At 46.4% G+C, this 26498-nt stretch overlaps 1 protein-coding gene across 4 annotated transcripts in view; it reads left to right on the top strand.

Annotated features, from left to right (window-relative positions):
* SKIC2 (SKI2 subunit of superkiller complex) overlaps positions 1 to 26498 on the top strand; it is a 108632-nt gene that overhangs the window by 10701 nt on the left and 71433 nt on the right. For all 4 annotated transcript variants that reach the window (XM_056540925.1, XM_056540927.1, XM_056540926.1 and 1 more), the window contains 5 exons: positions 1553 to 1674; positions 19643 to 19752; positions 19979 to 20096; positions 21455 to 21569; positions 21660 to 21734. In XM_056540925.1, coding sequence (XP_056396900.1) covers positions 1553 to 1674; positions 19643 to 19752; positions 19979 to 20096; positions 21455 to 21569; positions 21660 to 21734 — 540 coding nt within the window. The remainder of the gene's footprint in view (positions 1 to 1552; positions 1675 to 19642; positions 19753 to 19978; positions 20097 to 21454; positions 21570 to 21659; positions 21735 to 26498) is intronic.

Here is a 26498-nt window from a genome sequence, read left to right on the forward strand (position 1 = left end):
ATCGGAGTAATCTCTAATATCTGTCGTTACCAGCACGTGTCAGCTGCAGATAACAGACGGCGGTACAACTCGGGTATGATGTGGGCCCGGCTCCCGAGCCTGCATCACAATCCCTCACCTGACCCATGACGTAAATGTGCAAAAAATCTAGATGCCAGGACAACACTCATAGCCACCATGGTGACCTGGCACCTGGGATTTGTCGAGCTCTGGCATGAAAAGTACCATGGTGAAGGTCCCATCTGTGCACCTCCACCAAGGGCATACGTGGCAGGCCATGCTGCCCTGGTTGGTCCCAATACTTTCTCTATTGGTATGAAGCTGTGAGAGCACCCCTCTTTAGGGAACTGCACTGTCAGTAAATTAAAGGGGTTATCCAGGAAAAACTTTATATATATATATATATATATATATATATATATATATATATATATATATATGAACTGGCTCCAGAAAGTTAAACAGATTTGTAAATTACTTCTATTAAAAAATCTTAATCCTTTCAGTACTTATGAGCTGCTGAAGTTGAGTTGTTCTTTTCTGTCTAAGGGTATGTTCACACTACAGAGTGTGAATGGAATCTCCGCTCGCAGAATTCCGCGAGCGGAGATTCAGCCGGGCAGCCGACGGCGGCGGTAGGACCGCGCGGCACTGCGCCGTCACCTTTGATGGCTATACCGTACTCGCAGACTTCCGCGCAAAGAATGAGCATGGTGTTTCTTTGCGCTGAACAATTTCAGCGGCAGAATTGTCTGCTTCTGAAATTCCGCAGTGTGAACGGGTCTCGCGGAGACCCATTTACACTAATGTTAACTTCACAACGTGGAATTCGGCGGGTATTGCGTAGTTTGAACATGCTCTCTGATGACACGTGTCTTGGGAACTGCCCAGTTTAGAAGCAAATCCCCATAGCAAACCTCTTCTACTCTGTGCAGTTCCCGAGACAAGCAGAGATGTCAGCAGAGAGCACTGTTGCCAAACAGAAAACAACAACTCAACTTCAGCAGCTGATAATTATTGAAAGGATTAAGATTTTTTAATAGAAGTAATTTACAAATCTGTTTAACTTTCTGGAGCCAGTTGATATATAAAAGTTTTTTTCTTGGAATACCCCTTTAATGAATGGGAGTATTGACCAATGGGTTTTGTAAAGAAAAGGGGAAATATACATCAGACCTTTGTGTCCTGGGGGCAAAATCAGACACCATAATAGGAGGCAAGTTTCAGTATTGGCTATGGGGCCCCCTTTCTTCTATGTATACCACTGCCCACCAATAGCTATTTTTACTATATCCAAATAATACCTGTGATGGGAAATCTCCTGCATAAGAGCCAAATATATATTACCTATAATAATCGGGAGATTTATTAGACTTTTGCAGGAAAAATGAAAAATGACCAATCAGATTTCTTCTTTTATCGTCACATGGGCCTCCGAAAAACAAGGGCTTGAACCTGTTTGGCCACTGTGTGCACCACGTTTCCATCGCAATTTTTTGAGATACAGTGGACTCTTCCTTTACTGAACTAACCACATAAATTCAACCTCCAGATCTCTCTTCTGTCGATCCACTGGATCTCCCGCTTTCTATACTGGAAGTCGGCATAGCTGGGAGATTGGAGCTGATCACTCACGCCCCCAACCCTAAAGGCTCCACTTTTCCTTTATCCACGGTAAGTTCAACCACAGGATCCTGTTCACACTGGTCTGTTATTTTCACTTGTTTCTGTTGCCCTGAATCTATCTCTAGATATTTGTCTCCTAGATATATATGTGTATATTGTGTGTGTATATATATATAATATATATTTGTTTATTTGTTTGCTGACTTGAACCAGTAAGAAGTTATGTTCTTATATTTTTAGTTTTTAGTACATTATTAAGGGGGGGGGGGGGGGGGCAGCCATCTTGTGTGAGCATTTAGAGAGATTCCTTACAGAAAGCTCCTTTGCCTAAACACAATAGTCTGACCCATACCCGATTCACATGAATGGGAGCATTCTCTAGACGTGCTCTGTGACCTGTGCAGAGGACATTCCAGAGAAAGAGGGAGGCTGAGCTGTGAGCATCATCTATTGTTTTATCGATCTACTGGTGTCACCTCTCACTGTAATCCTATCTGTGATGATAAGGAGGGCACTGCTGGGAAATGATCTGTACAGAACAGGAAGTCTCCGCTTAGCTTTAGGCCTAATGGCCGGGATGGAAACTGCAAGATTTTTGGGTTGTTTCATAGTATAGCTAGTAAAATGGAAAATTTGAAAAACAATCACAAAAAATTCTTATATATATATATATATATATATATATATATATATATATATATGACTAAATTTAGAAAGTTAATTTGTTTTCCCTTAGTCTCCTCAGCAGCACAATGTGGGGTGTGTCTCCGCCCCTGTGAGCAAATGGGACCTGGGATTTTTTAATGATTTAAATAAAAAATTACCCCGGGACCTCCCCCCCCCACTGGTATAAAGCACCAGGATCGCACTAGAACAGTGAGTAGATTATAAAGCAAAAAGAAAATAAGGGAGGGAAGCTTGTGCTGCTGAGGAGACTAAGGGAAAACAAATTAACTTTCTAAATTTAGTCTTCCCTAGCATCCCTCAGCAGCACAATGTGGGGATCTAGCAAGAATCACCCCTAGGGAGGGTTTTCCTGCATAGCAGTTTGTATAATAGACTTAGCGAAAGTAGTTTCGCTAGACAAAAAGGTAGCCACTCTATAATGTTTTAAAAAAGTGAGTGGAGAGTTCCAGGTTGCGGACTGGCAGATATGTTCCAAGGGAACAGAATTACGCTCTGCCCAAGAGGCAGAAACAGATCTCGTAGAGTGCGCTCTGGTGAACTCTGGTGAAGTTAACCCTCTAGAGGTATAACATAAATTTATGCATTCGCATATCCATCTTGAAATGGCTGGTTTAGATGCCTTGGCACCTTTCTTTACACCCTGGAATAAAATGAGGAGATTCTCCGCTTTCCTGAATGGTTTTGTTCTATCTAGATAGACCCTTAGGCATCTTACCAGATCCAGGGAGGTAAGGTCCTTCTGGGAAGATTCAGAGTCAGGAAACTTTGGGAGACAGATAACCTGGTTAATATTTGCGAAGAAGGGGACCTTAGGCAAAAAAGAAGGTAGGAATCTCAGAAGGACTCTGTCCTGCAAGAAAACTGTGTAAGGTTCTGCCGCAGCTAATGCTTGAAGTTCACCAACTCTCTTGGCGGTGGTGACAGCTAGAAGTAGCATCACCTTAAGAGTGAGGAACCTAAGTTCCACTTCCTCTAAAGGTTCAAAGGGTTGAACACACAATTGTTGTAAGACCAACGCCAGATCCCAGGGTGTCACTGGTTTCACCGCTCTAGGACGAATTCTAGTGATGGCCTTGATAAATGACTTTATCACTGGTTCCTGAAACAGTCGTCTTTGTAAGGTCGCCGACAGTGCGACTAGTTGGACCTTGATGGAATTTGGAGAGAGACCTTTGTCAAATCCATCCTGTAAAAATTCGAGAATTGATGGAGTGGATGGAGAAGAAGCATTGATCTTCTTGGTGACACACCAGGAGAAAAAAATCCTTTTGATTCTAGCATAGGCCTTGTTGGTTGCCTCACTCCTAGAGTGAGATAGTGTTTCAAGGATGCGGTCCGAAAACCCTCTGGCTTTTAATAAGGACCTATCAACTTCCATGCTGTCAGATTGAGCGTCTTGAGATTGTGGCAGAATTGAGTGCCCTGAGACACAAGATTCTGCCTGACAGGAAGTTTCCAGTATATTCCCTTGCTCATCTGAATGAGCTGGGAGAACCAGGATCTTTTTGGCCAAAAGGGAATGATGGCAATCACCGAGGCCTGATCCTGCCTGATCTTCATTAATACCCTGGGTATCATCGAGATAGGAGGGAATATGTAGGCCAGTTTGAAATTCCATGGAATCGACATTGCATCCAGATAAAGAGGTTTGTCCATCTGGTAAAGGGAGCAGAACTTGTCTAGTTTGCGATTGGATCTTGTGGCCATAAGATCTATTTCCGGGAGACCCCAGCGGTCTATGAGCTGAAGGAATATATCCTGGTCTAGAGTCCATTCTCCCGGTACCGTAAGACCTCTGCTTAGACGGTCTGCTATGATATTGTGTACTCCCCTTATGTGGACTGCGGAGAGCCTGAGAACTCGAGTCTCGGCCCATCGAAAGATCTTTGCCACCTCCTGAAGCAGTGGAACTGATCTTGTCCCTCCCTGCTTGTTTATGTAGTAAACAGCCGACATGTTGTCCGTCCTTATTTTGACGGCTTGTCCCAGGAGAGAGGGGGCGAAGTGGAGAAGGGCATAATATATTGCCCTTAGTTCCTTTATATTGGAAGAAAGAGGAAGTTCTTCTGTACTCCACCAGCCATTCACCTTTCTCCCTAGCAGGTGGGCTCCCCATCCTGACCCTGAGGCGTCTGTTGTTAGGATTGACCACTGAGGTTCTACCAGAGACATTCCGTCCTGGGGGTTCGCCCACCAGTTTAGAGATCTGCGGACTGTGGGAGAAAGTTTTAGACACCTCTCTAGAGAGGAACTCCTCCTGTCCCAGGCCTGGAGAACCTCTGTCTGGAGAGGTCTCATGTGCCAGAGTGCCCAAGGGACAGCTTCTACTGAGGAGGATAGGAGTCCTAGGAATCTCATGAGAGTCCTCAGTGACGCTTTGCGGGGGACTCGAAGGAATTGATATCCCCTGGATATCCTGTCCTTCCGTGCTGGAGACAGATTCTCATGTTGTGGGAATCCAATAACCCTAAAAAGGTTATTTCCTTTGTGGGGAATAGTCTGGATTTCTGAAGATTCACTATCCAACCTAAACTGTGGAGTAAGTCTAGTGTGGTGGTGATGTGATGGCTGAGCTCCTCCTGAGTTTTTGCTAGAAAAAGGCAATCGTCTAAATAGGGTATGATTCTGATGCCCTGTCTTCTGAGAATCGCCATCATGGATGAAACCACCTTTGTGAATACGAACGGGGCTGTGGAAATGCCAAATGGCAGAACCTTGAACTGGAGATGATGGAGAATTCCCTTGATAAAGACAGCAATTCTTAGGAATTTCCTGTGCCCTGGAAATATGGGAATGTGAAAATAGGCGTCTTTTAGGTCTAATGACGCCATGTAATCGTCTCTCAGAATGAGGGATTTTACTGATCTTATAGTCTCCATCCGAAATTTCTTCTTGACTATAAATTGATTGAGAAACCTGAGGTCTATTATAAGCCTCCATTTTCTTCCAGGCTTGGGTACTAGGAACACTGGGGAATAGACCCCCATGCCCCTCTCGTGTCTGGGAACAGGTTCTACCGCAGAACTTGAGATAAGCTCTAGGATGGCTTCCTCTAAAGCCTCCTGTTTTGCAGAAGCTAGAGAGGGGGATATTAGACACCTCTCTGGAGGTAGATACGTTAGGGGAAGGAAATAACCATTCTCCACTACATTTATGACCCAAACATCTTTTATTAGAGTTTTCCAAGCCTTGAGAAAAAAATGAAGGCGCCCGCCTACAGGTAGACTTCTCGCGTCAGAATTCTGGCTTCTTTGAGCCTCTGGCTCTAGATGATCCCTTCCTTGTGGATCCTGATCCTCTGCCACGTCCAGAACCTCTATATTGCCTGTTACCTTGTGGAGATCGATCTCTCCTGGGTTGATTGTAGAGCCCGTGAAAGGACTTCTCTGATAAAGGAAGGTTCTTCCCCTTCTTATTGGAGAGCTCCTCCATAATGGTGTCAAGTTCAGGACCAAATAATTTAGCCGGATTGAACTCCAGATTACCAAGAATGTACGTGGAATGACTGTCTCCAGGCCATGGTCTTAACCAAAGAGCCCTCCTAGCAGCTGAAGATAGGGCCATGTTTCTAGAAGCTAGCTTCACCTGTTGACAATTTGAGTCATATAGGTAGTCCATACCTAGGTTAACATATTTAAAGGACCTAAGTAAGTCCTGTCTACTGACCCCAGAGTCTATGTCATCCTGTATTCTTGAAAGCCAAGATCTCATAGCTCTTATGACCTCAAAGGAGGCATTCCCTACAGCACACTGGCTGGAAGATGCTGTATACGATCTTCTGAGAGTGACCTCCATGCGTCGGTCCATGGGATCCTTGAGACTAGAACCATCATCAGATGGGATAATGGTTCTCTTAGAAAGTTTGGCGATGGCGTAATCCACCTTTGGTGGGTTGACCCAATCCTTAGATCTTTCTTGATCCATGGGGTAAAGAGTTTTAAACCTTTTATTTATAACAGGTGCCTTCTCTGGGTTGATCCATTCTGCCTTCATTAAGTCTAGGACCGTGTCCTCAATCGGGAAAACTCTAGGCCCCTTGGAGGTAGAAGGAGCATCCTCGCGGGTGGCTGGTGCATTCTCTGCTTGCACAGCTCTGATAAATTTCGGAAACTTCTCCATAGGGAAAAATACTTTCCCCTGTAGCTCCTCTTCCTCTGAACTAGATGATTTTGTCTCATCTATAACCCTGAATTCTTCATCAGAGTGTACAACTACAGGCCTATCGCTTAGTCTGGGCTTCTTCTTAGGAGGAGGAGCAGTGGTTAATGAATCCTTCAATTCTTTGATGGAAGAAAAAACGAAATCCTTAACCCAGCAGAACATGTCCTGCATAGAAGGCTCAGTGTCTGGTGGTAACCTGGGGCGACATGTGGAACAAATAGGATAATCGTATCCGTCTGGAAGGGGAGTCTTGCATGAGTTACACTCCAAATGCTTCCTCTTGTGGGAGGATTTCCCATGGGTCTCCCTGCGCCCTCCTGAACCTCCTGAATCCATAGAAGACATCTAAGAGGTAAGAGAAAGGATTTAAAATGTAAGGAAAAAAATCAACTCGCAAGTATAAATGAACTCCTCCTATCAGGGCAGTAAGAATACCTATTTCTCAGGTATATTAAGTGTGGAAACAACACACCGAATACGGTAAACGTCTAGTAGCTTTCAGACAATAGTCTTCTGGCTCCAAGAGACCAGAGCCAGGCTAGGGGGCGTTTAAATAGCTGCAAATTGCGCCAAAAAATATAAGCCCCTCCCACTTCCGGGTCCTGTTCCCGGAAACTTAATAATAAATCAAATCTCTTACCTCAACTCTAGGAAACCTTTACCTAACCTAAGCACCCTTGATCTCTAACATATTTGGGCTCCCCCTAATAAGAACCGACTCTATACTGCTCTGTACGGATCCGCCGGAAGTGACGTCCCGCAATCCTCGGGCTACAGGAAAATGGCGCCGAAACCGGAAGTGCGGCTAGCGTGGGGTCCGCGAATCCTCCCGGACCCAGGAAAGATGGCGGCGTGCAGCAAACCGGCGGATCACCTGCAAGAAAGGAAAAGAGAAAAGAGAAAGTAGGTAGGGGGAGCGTGGACGTCCATGCTCACACTAGGACAGACAAAAAACTCACTGTTCTAGTGTGATCCTGGTGCTTTATACCAGGGGGGGGAGGTCCCGGGGTAATTTTTTATTTAAATCATTAAAAAATCCCAGGTCCCATTTGCTCACAGGGGCGGAGACACACCCCACATTGTGCTGCTGAGGGACGCTAGGGAAATATATATTTTTTTATTCCTTTAATTGAAAAGTAAACAACACTACAATACAAAAAAGTGCCGAGGCACACAGTGGCATCCGTAATAATACAACATAAAGACGACAGGTGCATATACCTCTGGCCACAGGGGCCTACTCAATGTCTAGTTAACAAACCAGTTAAATAACATAAAACAAAACAGTACAGTACAAGCATCAGTAGGTTCTAGTATTGTAACACATATACCACCTAAAACAGTAGATACACAGGAAAAGAGGACCCACAAGATGAACAACGGACAGGCAGTGACGAGAAAGGGGGCAAAAATTGAAAGGGGAGTAAATACAGAAATTATAAAGTATCTTAATTATCACAATTAGGGGACACGAGGAGTGGCCACAGAGTAAGTGTATTGTGTGAGAGGAGAGGAGCACCAAGTACCCCAAGCAGAAAGGAATTTACCCGGACATTTCCTATTTTTCTATACCAGGTGAGAAAAGGGAATCACTGCACAAGTGCGTGCCATTGAGACATCGTAGGTGGTCATGGGTCCATCCATTTGAGAGCAATCGCCTTTCTGGCCAAAAACAGGGTTTCTCGGAGAAATGTGCAAACATGATGCGTCCACACTTCTTCATTCAATACCCCCAAAAAAGCATACTAGAGGGTCCATTGGAGGGGAAGGTTGTGCAAGAGTGGCAAGAAGTCGCAGAACTTCACTCCAAGGCAATTGTGATCGTGAAATCTTGGCCTGAATAAGATAAAGGATGGACACCATGCCCCTAGGTCCCTGAGATTTTAAGATCCCAGTAAGTGGGAATGCAGAGATAGGCGGGCTTCCCACTGGGAAATGAGCATTAAGAGCGTGGTGCAATTGTAAATATCTAAAGAAACTCTGTCTGGGTAAAGCATGACTAGATTGCAATTGGTCAACTGAGCATAGTATGTTATCTCGGTATACCTGTTCTAAGGAACACACCCCTGCATTTTGCCAAAATATTGGGCCCAGGTTCTCACCCAGGTGCGTGAAATTCGGGTTGTGCCACAGCGGAGTATCTGAGGGTATATCAGTATAACCATGGACCAATTTAGCAGCCCGCCAGACACAAATGGCCAGTTTGTGGAGGGGCAAGAGGGTGCGACCCCCCAGGTGAGGAATAAACCTGGCCAAATGTAGCTCGGCATCTTGCATCGTGTCATTGGCAATCCAGGAACGGATATCTGTCAGTTGGCCAGCCAAATAATATAGGAAAAAATCGGGTAATGATAGACCAGCCTCTAGTTTAGGGCGCTGCAAGGTAGTAAGTCTAATCTTGGGCCTATTGGGACCCCAGATAAATGGGGAGAGGAGGGAGTGGAGTGTGTCAAAGAAAGATTTAGGAATCGGAACTGAGGCATGTTCCAATGCATATAAACATTTGGGAAGAATAATAAGTTTAATGAGATTGATATGGCCCGTGACTGAGAGCGGCAATGTCGCCCAGATCTGAAATTTGGTTTTGATATACGGGAGAAGGGCAACGACATTGACATTCAGATCAAGCAGTGGGTCCCTGTTAATATATACCCCCAGATACTTGAACTCCGCAACAACCAGGAGACCACACATGACAGGGGGCCAATCGCGTTGTAGGAGCAGCCTCACAGCCGCCTTAGACCAGTTAATAAAGAGACCGGAAAAGTTGCCAAATCTATCCATAAGATCAGTAACTTAGGGCAGCATGGTGGTGGGATCTGATATAAAGAGCACCATGTCATCTGCATATAATACTATACGTTCCTCCCTACCACCCATAGACATACCACAGAAGACAGGGTCCTGCCGAACACGCAGAGCAAGGGGCTCCACTGCAAACAGGAGTGGGGACAGTGGGCACCCCTCCATCGTGCCTCGACCCAGAGAGAATGGGAGAAAACAGATCCCGTTCACAAGAACACGAGCCCGGGGGTGCCTATAGAGGATAAGGACCCACTTTTGGAACTTAGGGCCAAAGCCATATCTATGGAGGACCTCTGAAAGATAACCCCTTTCCACCAAATCAAATGCCTTGGCTGCATCTAAGGACGCCAAGGCCCAATCCCCCTCCAGAGCCCCTCCCACGGCTGCAGTCTGGACACGACGAATGTTATCAGAGGTGGATTTACCTGGCATGAAGCCAGTCTGATCATTATGAATAATCGTAAGAATACAACGGTTCAGCCGGTTGGCCAGAATTCTGGTAATTATTTTGTAATTTAGATTTAGGAGAGATATAGGCCTGTAGGAACTGCACTCCAAGGTACCTTTATCCGGTTTCAAGAGAACGACTATGGTCGCCTTGTAAAGAGAGTCCGGCAGGGTGCCATCGGCAAATGCTGCCTGTTACATAGCCAATAAGGGAGGGAGAAGCACATCTGAGTACCTCAGGTAAATTTCCAACGGAAGGCCATCAGGGCCAGGAGACTTACCCTTGGTCATATCAGCTATGGCATCAATGACCTCCTGCAATGTGATAGGAGCATCTAGGGAGTCCTTGTCCTCCACAGATAGTGATGGAAATGTAATGCCGTCCAGGCAGGAATTCAGCTGAGACTTATCGTACTGCACCTGTGAGGAATAAATGTCAGTAAAAGGAGGAGAAACGAAGAGCCATTTCCACATTGCCAATCAGTAGGGACCCATCCGAGGCTTTAATTTTAAGAATCGGAGCGACAGTAGTATTCTGCCGGACAATATGGACTAATAATTTGCTAGATTGGTTCCCATATTCAAAGTAGAATTGTTTGGTAAATAATAATTTCCTGTTGGCCTTCTCGTGAAGGTGCAACATATATTGACACCCCTCTCTAAGCCACGCCACCTTATTAGCCTCGGATGGGTCGCTACATAGCGAGCTTCCAGTTCTGTACAGTGCTGGGCTAATTCCTCCTCCCTCAGAGAAGTAGACTTCTTAATATAAGATATGGTCGATCTCAAACAGCCTCTCAGATAGGCCTTTAATGTTTCCCAGACCCCCCCGGGTACATTTGCCTGGAGGAAAACCTGGAGCTGATCTGGGATCCGGTCATTAGGTCCAATCTGGTCAAGCTAGAATGGATGCATTTTCCACCTACGCGGGGTACCAGAATTGGCCATGGAGATGGCAAGCACTAATGGGGAATAATCAGATACAGCTCAAGGCTCGTACGAGACTTCAGAGACCTGGGGCAAAAGGAGCAAGTTACCACAAGCAAGGCCAATTCTGGACAACGCGTTCCTACCCAGTGTATGACAAGAGTATTGCTAAAGCACAGGATATTTAGATCTAAAGATATCTGTCCGTCCAACCTCTGTTAAAAATTGAGAAAGAGGGGTGGGCCCTAGTAGGGATCGGGGAATGCCCCTGGTACTATGACTGTCCATAGAGGGGTCCGGTACTAAGTTAAAATCACCCATACATAAAATCCGGGTGGATGGGTAGCCAGCAGCAAAGGTGACCGCTTTGTGTAAGATATCCAGTGACTCTGGGTGAGGATTATAGATGAACAGTAATATAAACGAGACATAATTTACATAGGCATGAATAAAGATATAGCGACCCCCTGGGTCCTTGCGTACTGTGACCGGCTCCCATCTGACCAACCGACTAACCAGACGTAACCACTCTAGAGAAGGACGTGTGGAAGGAATGTTGGTGAGCTCTATCAGGCCTAAGATGTGTTTCCTGCAATGCAACAATATGCGGGCGGTACCTTCTGACGTGGGCAAATATCATAGCATGTTTACGTGGGGTACGGGCTCCTCTGATGTTCTAGGACATCATTCTAAGATCTGCCATAGTGGGAGTCTAAAAGTCAGTGCCCGTCCGAGCAACACATATGGACAAACAGGAGCAGGTGCAAATACATAGACAGTTGGCAATGTATGAAAGAGGTAGTAGTGAACCACTGAGGCCAGGAAAAGAGAGAGTACAAACCCCCTAACAATATGTATCTATGGGGAGGTGGCGATTTCGGCCCCCTCCCCCCCCCCCCACCAATAGCAGCCGGCATGGGAGGGGTTAATATCCCCTTCTCGCAGCTCTGCTCACCCACCGCATTCATTCAGCGGGCAGAGCTGTGAGAAGGAGCCAGGGACTCCCCTCTGTGAAGATCTGAGCCCCTCAGGGCTGAAGAGAAGCTGTATAGTGCAGGGTGAGATTGCTAGTAAAGGGACAGGTAGGAAGTAAAAAATAAAACATTTTTCCTGACCCCCTAATAGGTCCTCAAGGGTCCACCACAGATTTTTCAGCGTGACCCGGGCCTTATTAGGGGTTCAGGGCGCTGCATTTGGCACCCCCTCCTTTTTTTTGGGCCGCTGCATTTTTTCCCCCCTATATAACGGTGTGTGATTTATAATCGCACACAGTTATATATAAGTTAACAACAAGCACACACACTACATACTTCCCAGCTCAGAGATCTCTCGGTAGATGAGTCTCTTATCAGTTTTAAGGGGAGACTCATATTCCGCCAGTATATTCCCTCGAAGCGGGCGCGATATGGCGTGAAGCTCTATAAACTTTGTGAGAGTACCTCCGGGTACACTCTTAAGTTTAGAGTGTATGAGGGACGAGATTCCTGTATTGAACCCCCAGAATGTTCAACCACTCTGGGTGTTAGCGGGAAACTCGTTTGGGACCTTGTGCACCCATTGCTGGATAAGGGTAACCACGTGTACCTGGACAACTTTATACCAGCATCCGTCTGTTCACATCCCTTGCCGCCAGATCCACGTCTGCTTGTGGGACCATGCAGAAGAACCAGAGAGGCCTCCCTTTGATCCCGACACCTATGCCCAAGGGTGAGTCCCGTGCCCTTACCCATGAAAACCTGTTGCTGGTCAGGTATAAGTATAAGAGGGATGTCCTTATACTCACCACTATTCATGGTAACGGCAGCTCACCTGTCCCTGTGCGAGGTACCACAACACCGGTCCTCAAGCCCGATTGTATTCTGGACTACAATCGGTATATGGGGGGAGTTGATCTTTCTGATCAAGTCCTCAAGCCATACATGGCCATGTGGAAATCACGGGTATGGTACAAAAAAGTTGCGGTCTACTTGGTACAGGTTGCCATGTACAACTCTTTTTTACTGTCCCAGTACGCTGGCAACACAGGGACATTCCTCCAGTTCCACGAAGTCCTAAAGGTCCTGATCTTTGGCGACCGGGAAAGAGCAGGCCGGAGTTCCCAAGGAACTGAAGTTATAGGTGCCAGGATCGTCCCAGGCCAACACTTTCCAGGTGAAGTCCCCCACACTGGAAAGAAGGGACGAACCCAGAAAAAATGCAGAGTGTGTAACAGGAGGGGGATACGGAAGGACAAGAGGGGGATACGGAAGGACACCACCACTCAATGTGACACTTGCCCCGATCATCCGGGCCTCTGCATTAAGGATTGCTTCAGGGAGTATCACACTTCCATGGAGTACTACATTTTCCCTTTTCATTAAAATTTTCCATAATTTGACCCCAATGTACCAAGTCCAGAGTACATTCCAAGTTTTAACCCCATAAAACCACTAAATTGCCCCCCAAAAAAGTAAGACCTCTGGGAGTATTTTTTCCAAAAATGGGTCATGGGTTACTGAGTCACTATCATCGGGGACTTTTTTTGTTGCCTCAAATGCGCAGCGCTCTCTCCCCACCTGAGTGGGGTGCACATTTGAGGCAACAGGTTAGGGACGGCCACACACATAACATTCCCAGAATGATGATTCAGAGCATAGGGTTTGGGGTGGGCATATTTTTTTGTTTTGGCTATGCTCTGGGTCATCATTCAGGGAACATATCCTGTTTTATGATTTTACATCCCACGGTACCCCATTTTAGTAATTTAACCCATGTAACGCTCCGTGAGGGGGGGGGGTCCCACTGTTTTGGCTCCATAGCAGCTATGCAGAAGCTCAAGGCCAGCGCTCTTGACTGCGCTCTTGCTCTTCCGAGATCGGTGTGCACCCGCAGAGCTTTTTACACCCAGATATGAAGTATGTCCTTACTCCAAAGAAATGTACTTTTGAAAAATGAAAAATTTGGGGTAACCCTAACATTTTACTGTAAAAAATACAATTTGATGAACTTTTATCAAACACCCATTTCAGCAAAATTTGCAAATGTGACTCCTTCTCTTGAGCATTGTAGTGCGCCCGCAGTGCACTTGACGTCCACACATGGGGTATTTCCATACTCAGAAGAAATGGGGTTACAAATTTTGGGGAGCATTTTCTCCTATTACCCCTTGTAAAAATGAAAAATTTTGGGGTAAACCAGCACTTAAGTGAAAAAAATAAAATAATCTTTTTTTCTTTTTTTGCTGTTCTGGCACCATAGGGGCTTCTTAAATGTGACATGCCCCACGCACTTGACATACACATATGAGGTATTTCCTTACTCAAGAGAAATTGGGTTACAAATTTTTCTGAAGATTTCTCTCCTTTTACCCCTTGTAAAAATTCAAAAACTGGGTCTACAAGAACATGCAAGTGTAAAAAAAGGAAGATTTTGAATTTTCTCCTTCAATTTGCTGCTATTCCTATGAAAAGGGTTAACAAACTTTTTGAATGTCATTTTGAATACTTTGAGGGGTGCAGTTTTTATAATGGGGTAATTTATGGGGTATTTCTAATTTATCCCGGCATCCCGGTTGATCAGCAGGGCAAAGTAGGGAGGGATAAATACAGCATAGCATCCACGGGGGTCAGCATACTCAGTGTAAGGGAGTCAGGGAGAGTCAGGGAAGGGTGGGCAGTGTCCTCCATAACAGGAAAACAGATCCGGGGGGAGATAGTACAGGGCAACAGGAGGGGGGGAGGGAGTACAGGGAAACAGGATGGGGGGGGGTTCGGTCTGAGGGAGCAACTTGGGGAAAGTTGGGGGCTTCCAGGAGAGGATCACAGTACCTGTCCCTTGCACGGTAAACAGGGTCCCACATCTGAAGCAAGATCACTATGAGCCCAGGTAGTATAGGGGACAGCTATCCACTATGTGTGCACTCCAGGACAGCTTTGAAGATCATCTTCTCCTGTTCAGCCATTCATCAACTTCTTGAGGTGTAGAGAAAAAGATGGCCCTGTCACCATCCACGACCAGGAGGCGAACAGGGTATGCCATGGAATAAGGGATGCCCCTCTTCCGCAGCCTGGACTTGATGGAAGTAAAGGAGGCCCTATTCCGTTGCAGGTCCGATGTAAAATTATGGAAAATGGAGACCTTGTTGCTGTTGACCATGATCTCAGTTAATCTTCTTGCTTAGCGTAGGATCAAGTCCCTGTCGTTGCAGTTAAGGAGTCGCTTCAGCAAGGGGCGCGGGGGTGCACCAGGTACCGGAGGTTTAGAGGGTACTCTGTGAGCACGCTCCACCGCGAAAGCCTTAGAAAATGTTACCTCCGGAAAGAGGTCTTTAATACAGCCCTCCACAAAGGCACCAGGATTCTGGCCCTCAGCTCGTTCAGGTTGGCCTATAACCCGGATATTGTTCCGACGAAGTCGGTTCTCGAGATCTTCATTTTTCTGCCTAGCGATTTCCAACTGGTCTTGCACCATGCGGAGGAAGAAAGGTCCACCGACCGCAGGAGGCCCACATCCACCTTGATCTTCTCCATCTTCCCGGTGAGTGATGTCTTGCACGCCTGTATGGCAAGGAGGAGTGTATCGCTCACCTCCCGTAGCGTTAACTCCGAAGAGTCTGCACAGGCTTCCAGTGAGATGGGGCCATGTATCTCCGTGGCTGAGGTAGAAGCACGCGCTCCGGCCTGCCCAGCGCCATCTTGCTTTTCAGTGCAGGTGAAATCTTGCAGCTTATCTACAGCCGTGCAGTCTTTATTCTTGTTCGGGTCCACTTTATTCTTGTTCGGGGCCATAGCTCGGGTCCTAAGACGAGTTAGTGGGGTCAGGGACTCCAGGATTCGGTTCAGGATAGGTATATTACAGGTTCTGAGAGGGAGCACTTAGAGTGTGCGACCACTCATCTCAACCACCAGGACACGCCCCAATTCTTAAATATATTTAACATAAAAAGTTGAGTGCTCAGACCCCGAACAATCCCTAGAAGGAACAGGGAGAAGACAATAGTACAATGTCAGCCTATGGGATTGTCTCGGTCAGCCAAATGCTTCTCTTCCTGCACGTTCTAATGATCAGTGAGATCTTTACCACTGATCACTGGCCCCCCGTGACTTGTATCTTCATGGGGAACCACAACCTGCCCAATTCATTACACTGGAGCCAGACTTAAAAACTTGTACAGAGCTAAGTCTTCTCTGAGGGTTTCTTACAGCTCAGTCTCGTACAAACAGTTCTCTGTGAGCTTAAAGGAGATCTCCAGTTGGGAGATTTTCAGATCGTGGGGGTTCTCCCGTACGGGGCCCCGGCAGTCCGCGGTAAGGGGGCATGGCAACCACCGCACTAAGCAGCGGTCGACACGCCCCCGCAATACAACTCTATGGGAGAGCCATAGCGCTGTATTGAGGGTATGTGTCGGCCGCCGTTTTGTGCGGTGGTCGACTTGCTCTCTGGCCGAAGAGCGGGGGCGCCATTCGGGAAATCGCAGGGGGCCCCTGCGGTCACACACCCATTCCCCCCCGCGATCTGAAACTTATCCCCTAACCTTAGGATAGCGGATAAGTTTTACAAATACTGGACCACTCCTTTAACCCCTTAACGACCGCGGACGTAAATGTACGTCCTGGTTTGACGGGACTTTGCGCACCAGGACGTACATTTACGTCCTGTGTATGACCGCGAGCATCGGAATGGTGCTCGCGTCATACACGGCAGGTTCCGGTTGTAATGGCTGGTAATGGCCGACATCCGCGATCGCGCGGATTTCCACCATTAACCCCTCAGATGCCGTGATCAATACAGATCACGGCATCTGCGGCAGTGCGGTACTTTGGATGATCGGATCGCCCGCAGCGCTGTCACGGCGATCCGATCATCCAGCATGGCGGCCGGAGGTCCCCTCACCTGGCTCTGGCCGTCTCCCGGGGTCTTCTGGTTTGGTCTGAGATCGAGCAGACCAGAGCAGAAGATGACCGATAATACTGAGCAGTGCTGTGTCCTATACATAGCACTGAACAGTATTAGCAATCAAAGGATTGCTATAGATTGTCCCCTATGGGGACATAAAAAGTGTAAAAAAAAAAAAAAAATAAATAAATAAAAAGTGTAAAAATGTAAAATAAAAAGTAAAAAAAAGTGAAAAATCCCCTCCCACAATAAAAATGTCCGTTACTCCCATTTTACCCCCAAAAAGCGTAATTTTTTTAATAAACATATTTGGTATCGCCGCATGCGTAAATGTCCAAACTATCAAAATATAATGTTAATTATCCCGTACGGGGAATGGCGTAAACGTTAAAAAAATTAAACTCCAAAAATGCAGCTTTTTTTGTCACATTCTATTTAAAAAAAAAAAATTTATAAAAATGATCTAAAAGTTTTAAATGTGCAAATGGGGTATCGATAAAAAGTACAGATGATGGCGCAAAAAATTAGCCCTCATACCGCATTATATATATGAAAAAATGAAAAAGTTATAGATGGTCATAATAGGGCGATTTTAAGATTACTGATTTTGTACAAAAAGTTTTAGAGTTTTAGGGCTTGGTCCGCACCCCTAGACATCTTATCCCCTATCCAAAGGATAGGGGATAAGATGTCAGAACGCCGGGGTCCCGCTGCTGAGGACCCCCGGGATCTCGGCTGCAGCACCCACCTGTACGGCTTCCACCTCACACCGGCAACGCTGGAGGCTTCGGATCCCGACCATAATGGCGGACAATCGTGACGTCACATCTCCGCCCCGTGTGACGTCACGCCCCGCCCCCTCAATGCAAGTCTATGGGAGGTCCGTCACGCCTCTTCCCATAGACTTGCATTGTGTGGGCGGGGCGTGACGTTACACGGGGCGGAGTCGTGACGTCACGCTCGTCCGTCATTGTGGTCGGGATCCGAAGCCTCCAGCGTTGCCGGTGTGAGGTGGAAGCCGTACAGGTGGGTGCTGCAGCCGAGATCCCGGTGGGGTCCCCAGCAGCGGGACCCCGGCGATCTGACATCTTATCCCCTATCCTTCGGATGGGGGATAAGATGTCTAGGGGTGCGGAGTACCCCTTTAAGGGTACAGCGAAAGAGGCGTATATAGGTCAATGTAACAAAAGCTTTATTGAACATAAATGCAGACAAACATTTAAAAACATTAAACTACAGACATGAGTATATAGATATGTCCACTGTAGTGGGCATACATAACCAGGGAAAACCAAAAGGAAATGAGGAAAGGAGGTCTAGGCAGTGTCCCGCAGCAAAATTCTAGCCATAGTGCAAAACAAATGCATTTGTAAACATTAGACTATAAGGTGCATCAAACGGTAGGCACCTTAATAAGTTGCCCTGTGCATTAGGAAAGTAACAATAGGGACATGGCAGCTAGCTGACACTAGAAAGACATAGGTATAGCAGTAACTTGCCTAGTGGAAATAGTAGTAGACCTCCTGCACCCGACGTTTCGTCACAGACTTCTTCCGGGGTGTTTGTCTGCATTTATGTTCAATAAAGCTTTTGTTACATTGACCTATAGACGCCTCTTTCGCTGTGTACATAATTTGTAGCGTATGATCGGTTGCCATTGGTGATTGCTGTTTTGTTTGGTCCTTAAGGGGTTAACAGCCTGGACTCTTTACCTGCACTGATATATTGTAACAAACTGTGGAGAAAGTACTAAGACCTATTCAACCAAAAGGAAAATTTTGGCCCAAAACTGAAAATCTGGATGAAAACAGAAACCAAAAATGGCTGAAAATGACACGCATGTTGTGCTATAGAGCAGTGTTTCCCAACCAGTGTGCCTCCAGCTGTGGCAAAACTACAACTCCCAGCATGCCCGGACAGCCTTCGGCTGTCCGGGCATGCTGGGAGTTGTAGTTTTGCCACAGCTGGAGGCACACTGGTTGGGAAACACTGCTATAGAGCAGTGATCTACAATCTGTAGCTGGTGTAGGAGTACAGCTCTCAGCATGTTCTGACAGCCTGTGGCCTCCAGGGCATGCTGGGAGTTCTAGTTCTGCACCAATGCATAGCCACAAGTTGTAGATCACAGCTCTGTAGCACAACATGCGTGGGTGTAGAGATCATTGTTTTCCAAACAGGGCGCCTCCAGCTGTTGCAAAACTACAACTCCCAGCATGCCCGGACACCCAAAGTTTGGGGGAAACTTTCCTTTTTAGTAGGCATGTAATCACTTACACCATTATTGGATTAGGATTATGTTGTTTCCAATGAATGTTCTTCAGTGAACTCCTGAACTATCTTAATGTATCTCATTACGTTTGATTTTCATTTTTTCGCCTGAATTTTTTGGGGTTTTTGAACTGGCCCCCAAAATTTTGAATTTTATCACAAAAATTAAAAAAAATTAAAAAACGTGGCTCGAAACCCTCAAATATTTTCCACGCGACACAAATGTGCTTTGAAAATGTGGTGGAAAAAAAAAAGGGGGGATTAAATTTAATGTAATATAAATTACGCAGCTTTTTAAATATGTTCCCAAATGTATATTAGAATGTAGGGGAAGTTCTATAGATGGTTGGATTTAAAGGGGTTATCCAGGAAAAAACTTTTTTTTTTATATATATATATATATATCAACTGGCTCCAGAAAGTTAAACAGATTTGTAAATTACTTCTATTAAAAAATCTTAATCCTTTCAGTACTTATGAGCTTCTGAAGTTGAGTTGTTCTCTTCTAAGTGCTCTCTGATGACACGTGTCTCGAGAACCGCCCAGTATAGAAGCAAATCCCCATAGCAAACCTCTTCTACTCTGTGCAGTTCCCGAGACAAGCAGAGATGTCAGCAGAGAGCACTGTTGCCAGACAGAGAACAACAACTCCACTTCAGCAGCTGATAATTATTGAAAGGATTAAGATTTTTTTAAAGAAGGAATTTACAAATCTGTTTAACTTTCTGGAGCCAGTTGATATATAAAAAAAAAAAAAAAAAAAAAAAGTTTTTCCTGGAATACCCCTTTAATTTATTCTCAGTAGAACATCCCTGATCCCTTTATGTCCCGCATTTCCCTCTTCTAGGTTCCTCAGGGGTTACCCCCATATGACGTGGGTCTGTCCTATGACGTAATAGAGAAATATCTTGCTGACCCAGAATGGCTTTCCATCCATGACTTTGATAGAAGCCAGAGGTGAGTAATCTATTAGATCACAATGACACCTATGCGTCTTATGTGAATACACAGTTTCCCAACCAGGGTGCCTCCAGCTGTTGCAAAACTACAACTCCCAGCATGCCCGGACAGCCGTTGGCTGTCCGGGCATGCTGGGAGTTGTAGTTTTGCAACAGCTGGAGGCACCCTGGTTATAAAACTCTGTGTTAATAGATCTAACGTGCCCGAACCTCGATTCTCTCAGGTCTTTACTCCGAAGTAAGGATGTGGGATCCCTTTATCATATGGATATCAGCGCCCCCCAGACGGAGCTCAGCATGGAACGAAATGCAGCGACCGGGGAGCTCCGGGGGATCAGTGAGGTAACATGATGTCAAACAGTTATGGAACAAATCAGTACTAATACTGGAAAAGTAATGTATTGGATAAGAATATCCTATACTCCAGAGATGTACTCACTATTCTGCTGGTGAGGTCACTGTGTACATACATTACATTACTTATCCTGTACTGATCCTGAGTTATATCCTGTATTATACTCCAGAGCTGTACTCACTATTCTGCTGATGGGGTCACTGTGTACATGCCTTACATTACTTATCCTGTACTGATCCTGATTATATCCTGTATTATACTCCAGATCTGTACTTACTATTCTGCTGGTGAGGTCACTGTGTACATACATTACATTACTTATCCTGTACTGATCCTGAGTTATATCCTGTATTATACTCCAGAGCTGTACTCACTATTCTGCTGGTGAGGTCACTGTGTACATACATTACATTACTTATCCTTTACTGATCCAGAGTTATATCCTGTATTATACTCCAGAGCTGTACTCACTATTCTGCTGGTGAGGTCACTGTGTACATACATTACATTACTTATCCTGTACTGATCCTGAGTTATATCCTGTATTATACTCCAGAGCTGTACTCACTATTCTGCTGGTGAGGTCACTGTGTACATACATTACATTACTTATCCTATACTGATCCAGAGTTATATCCTGTATTATACTCCAGAGCTGTACTCACTATTCTGCTGGTGGGATCACTGTGTACATACATTACATTACTTACCCTGTACTGATCCTGAGTTATATCCTGTATTATACTGCAGAGCTGTACGCACTATTCTGCTGGTGAGGTCACTGTGTATGTACATTACATTACTTATCCTGTACTGATCCTGAGTTATAGTATTATACTGCAGAGCTGTACTCACTATTCTGCTGGTGAGGTCACTGTGTACATACATGACATTACTTATCCTGTACTGATCCTGAGTTATATCCTGTATTATACTCCAGAGCTGTACTCACTATTCTGCTGGTGAGGTCACTGTGTACATACATTACATTACTTATCCTGTACTGATCCTGAGTTATATCCTGTATTATACTCCAGAGCTGTACTCACTATTCTGCTGGTGAGGTCACTGTGTACATACATTACATTACTTATCCTGTACTGATCCTGAGTTATATCCTGTATTATATTCCAGAGCTATACTCACTATTCTGCTGGTGAGGTCACTGTATACATACATTACATTACTTATCCTGTACTGATCCTGAGTTATAGTATTATTCTCCAGAGCTGCGCTCACTATTCTGCAGTGAGTATTCTGTATACAATATGTACTTACAGGATAAGTAATGTAATACATATCGGATTATTCTCTTCTTATTCCGGTCTTCCTTCTCATTTGTCAGATCACCATTGGGCACAGCGGCCTCTCTGCTCAGAACTCGCTCTCTCTCCGCCGTCCCCCGGGACCTCCCTCACAGTCCGTAAAGGGCAGCACCTCCAACTTTCCTTTTTGGCCCGGTAATCTATCAAAGACTGAACAGGTAGAAATCTATAAATCTGTAAATATTCACATGATGACCATTGTTTTCTTTCCACCATCTATTTCAGGGGGTATGGATGAACCCACTCTAGAACAGATCAAGGCCGCTGGTGATGAAGAGGAAGCGCTGGACTTTGAGAAAGGTGCGGCCATTTTAAAGTGTAATCTTTATCATACGCCGACAACAATAGACATGATTGAGAATTCATCCCTGTCTCTTTGCACCTCAATTGTTCTCTATTGTTCTCTGTTATCAGCCATTACATGTGGGTGAGTGTCTTTCTGTAGATTTCCTTCTTTAGGAAGACTAAAAGGAAGTACAAAAATTTAGGTTCCCCTAGTTACAATTCTGGAGCCCTGAGCATTGCTACAGTTGAATGCAGTCCAATCATCTATGAACTAAACAGCCATATACTCACCCTAAGATATATACAGTGACCCCCCTCGACCTACGATGGCCCCGACATACGATCATTTCCCCATACGATCACTCTCAGAGTCCATCGCATGTTGAAGGCAGCATCAACATACGATGCTTTTGTATGTCGGGGCCATCGCATAAACGGCTATCCGGCAGCGCTGACTGCTTCATCTGCCACCGGATAGCTGTTTACGGTGCCCCGTGTGGTCCGCTGACGATCACTTACCTGTCCTCGGGGCTCCGGCGCATCCTCTTCGGGATCCCCTGCATAGTCGACACTCTCCATCGTCATCATCACGTCGCTGCGCACGCCGTCCCGTCATCCAATAGGAGCGGCGTGCGTAGCGACGTAAAGGCGGCGACGGAGAGCGCGGATGCCGTGGGGGAAGCAGAGGCCTTGCCGGAGCGGCGGGGTCACCCCGGGGACGCGGCGACAGCGATGGAAGGGGACATCGCTGGGACATCGGAGCGGCGGGGACACGTGAGTACAACCTCCAATATCAGTTGTCTTCAACCTGCGGACCGCCAGATGTTGCGAAACTACAACTCCCAGCATGCCCGGACAGCCGTTGGCTGTCCGGGCATGCTGGGTGTTGTAGTTTTGCAACATCTGGAGGTCCGCAGGTTGTAGACCACTGTCCTATACTTTACATTGCACGGATCCCTCAACATACGGTGGTTTCAACAAACGATGGTCCATTTGGAACGGATTACCATCGTATGTTGAGGGACCACTGTACACTATCCCTGGCCAAACATATAGTTGACCTGCACTGATTCATTGTAACAAATTCAGGACAGGAGAAAAAAAAAATGTTCTCTAATATGATCTTATATTGTCTTTACTAGAAACAGTTTTAGAAGTATTTAGTCTGTTAGTCTGTACAGGTGTTTAGCATTTAGATGTAACCAAGAAAGTTTACATTCACTGACTGCCAGAAAGGATCTTCGGATTGGTGATAAAATGGGCACTCTCATTAAAACTAATTTTTGCTATTGCACTCCTTATGGTAAATAAAAAATCTTTCTATTGTACTTTGTTTAAAAAAAAAAAAAGTTTTCTATGTTTTATTTGTGTTTAAAAAAGCTGCCACTAGGTGTCTCCCTACTTGTCCAGAGCACATTCCTTCCCATCTCTTGCACAGACTTTGGACTCCTGCTGGCCTGGCAGAAGTCCAAAATCAGGAAATGCAGTCTGGATTGCTGAGAGGGGTATGTGCAGCCTTAGCCAATCATAGCTCATCTCACACTGACACTCTTTTATAATAAAATTTAAAACCTTACAAAACACAAAAATAAGTTCAATTGACTGTAGCAAAAATAAACAAAACTGAACATAAATACAAACTTTCCGTCTCAAAATAAAAACTGAAACTTTCCTAAAAATTATACATAACCTATAAAACAATATGACTATATAACAAAAATAAAAACCTAACAACCTACACTAAGCTATCCCATCACTCCCTCTGGACATGGGTCAGAGTCCATAGATCACAGTTTGTCCACTTTTTGTCCATAACTGACCAATACCAGACCACCACCACCCCCCAAAACCCCCAGCCAACCTAAAATACACCCCTACACACCTAATATAAACAAAACAATATATACATACTCTACAACAAAACAATATCAACAATACAGTACACCAAAATCCCCACAAGGCCCAAGTTTGGTTGCCTGCAAGCCCTTTGCAATCTATCCACAGAAAACAAAACAAAAGGCTAAGGTGACATGCATAGCCCCCCACCAGGAAGAAGGAGCAATCCTGGTAAAATTAAATTTAAATTCCTTTCCCTATCAACCTCTAACCCTATCGCTATCCCTTCATGAAACTGACCCTATACTCACCCTAACATACATACACTATCCCTGGCCAAAATTAGGGTACTATCCCTTAAAGGGGTATTCCAGGCAAAACCTTTTTTTATATATATATCAACTGGCTCCGGAAAGTTAAACAGCTTTGTAAATTACTTCTATTAAAAAATCTTAATCCTTCCAATAGTCAAATGCTTTGGCCTGATCCAGGGACAGTATGTACCCCTTCCAGAGACCTGCACTTCTCCGCTCCACTGCCTCCCTGACACTAAGGAGAGCACTTATGGTGTTTCGGCCTGGAACAGTGCAGTCCTGAGCCACCGAAAGGAGCCGGGGTGCAAACTTGACCAGCCGATTAAACAGTATCTTAGCCAGAAGCTTCCTGTCCGTATTGAGAAGAGCTATGGGCCTCCAATTCTCAATACGGCTGGGATCTTTACCCTTTGAGAGAAGAATCAGGGCTGACCTCCTCATTGACTTCGGCAGAGTGCCCGAGGAGAGACGCTCATTGAATTCCTCAGTCAAGAGGGGAGCTATAGACTCTTTAAAGGTCCTGTACCACTCGGATGTTAAGCCATCCGGACCTGGCGACTTCTTAGGGGCAAGCCCCTCGATCCCTGATTTCTTCTGCCAAAACATCGAGAGGGGTCTACCCCTGGCTCAGGAATGGTTTCAGCCAGGAAACCGGACATCACATCCCAATCCAGATCCTTTCTCCCCAAGAGGTGCGAGTAGAAGGATCGGACGACCTCCAGGATACCTTATCTGGACCGATTCAGAGACCCCATACCATCAATCAGTCCTGAAATGACTTTACTACTCACTGACATCTTACAGTTTCTGTAAGGGTCGGGCAAGCAGTACCGCCCGAAATCCCTCTCAAAAACTAATGATGCGTGCCTATTGTACTGACCCCTCATCAGCAAGGACTTCACTCTGGAGATATCCTCTCGGCTGTTACGCCGAGCGCTCCGGGTCCCTGCTCCTCCCCGGATCGCTCACGGCGTCTCTCTCCCTGCAGCGCCCCAGTCGGTCCCGCTGACCGGGAGCGCTGCACTGATATGGCCGTCGGGGATGCGATTCGCACAGCGGGACGCGCCCGCTCGCGAATCGCATCCCAAGTCACTTACCCGTCCCGGTCCCCTGCTGTCATGTGCTGGCGCGCGCGGCTCCGCTCTCTAGGGCGCGCGCGCGCCAGCTCTCTGAGACTTAAAGGGCCAGTGCACCAATGATTGGTGCCTGGCCCAATTAGCTTAATTGGCTTCCACCTGCTCCCTGGCTATATCACATCACTTCCCCTGCACTCCCTTGCCGGATCTTGTTGCCTTGTGCCAGTGAAAGCGTTTAGTGTTGTCCAAAGCCTGTGTTACCTGAACTCCTGCTATCCATCTTGACTACGAACCTTGCCGCCTGCCCCGACCTTCTGCTACGTCTGACCTTGCCTCTGCCTAGTCCTTCTGTCCCACGCCTTCTCAGCAGTCAGCGAGGTTGAGCCGTTAGCTAGTGGATACGACCTGGTTGCTACTGCCGCAGCAAGACCATCCCGCTTTGCGGCGGGCTCTGGTGAACACCAGTAGCCTCTTAGAACCGGTCCACCAGCACGGTCCACGCCAATCCCTCGCTGACACAGAGGATCCACTACCTGTAAGCCGAATCGTGACAGTAGATCCGGCCATGGATCCCGCTGAGGTGCCGCTGCCAAGTCTCGCTGACCTTACCACGGTGGTCGCTCAGCAATCGCAGCAAATTGCCCAACAAGGACAGCAGCTGTCGCAGTTGACCGCCACGTTACAGCAACTTCTGCCTCTGCTACAGCAGCAACCATCTCCTCCGCCAGCTCCTGCACCTCCTCCGCAGCGAGTGGCCGCTCCTAGCCTCCGCTTGTCCCTGCCGGACAAATTTGATGGGGACTCTAGACTCTGCCGTGGATTTCTGTCTCAATGTTCCCTGCATATGGAGATGTTGTCGGACTTGTTTCCTACAGAACGGTCTAAGGTGGCGTTCGTAGTGAGCCTTCTTTCAGGAAAGGCCTTGTCTTGGGCCACACCGCTCTGGGACCGCAATGATCCTGGCACAGCCACAGTCCAGTCCTTCTTCGCTGAAGTCCGTAGTGTCTTCGAGGAACCAGCCCGAGCTTCTTCTCCCGAGACTGCCCTGCTGAACCTGGTCCAGGGTAATTCTTCAGTGGGCGAGTACGCCATCCAATTTCGTACTCTTGCTTCCGAATTATCATGGAATAACGAGGCTCTCTGCGCGACCTTTAAAAAAGGCCTATCCAGTAGCATCAAGGATGTGCTGGCCGCACGAGAGATTCCTGCCAACCTGCAAGAACTTTTCCATTTGGCCACCCGCATTGACATGCGTTTTTCTGAGAGACATCAGGAGCTCCGCCAGGAAAAAGACTTAGATCTCTGGGCACCTCTCCCACAGCATCCTTTGCAATCTACGCCTGGGCCTCCCGCCGAGGAGGCCATGCAAGTGGATCGGTCTCGCCTGACCCAGGAAGAGAGGAATCGCCGTAGGGAAGAAAATCTTTGTCTGTACTGTGCCAGTACCGAGCATTTCTTGGTGGATTGCCCTATTCGTCCTCCACGTCTGGGAAACGCACGCACGCACCCAGCTCACGTGGGTGTGGCGTCTCTTGGTTCAAAGTATGCTTCTC

The sequence above is a fragment of the Hyla sarda genome, chromosome 9 (genome assembly GCF_029499605.1).
Source record: "Hyla sarda isolate aHylSar1 chromosome 9, aHylSar1.hap1, whole genome shotgun sequence".
NCBI lineage: Eukaryota > Metazoa > Chordata > Amphibia > Anura > Hylidae > Hyla > Hyla sarda.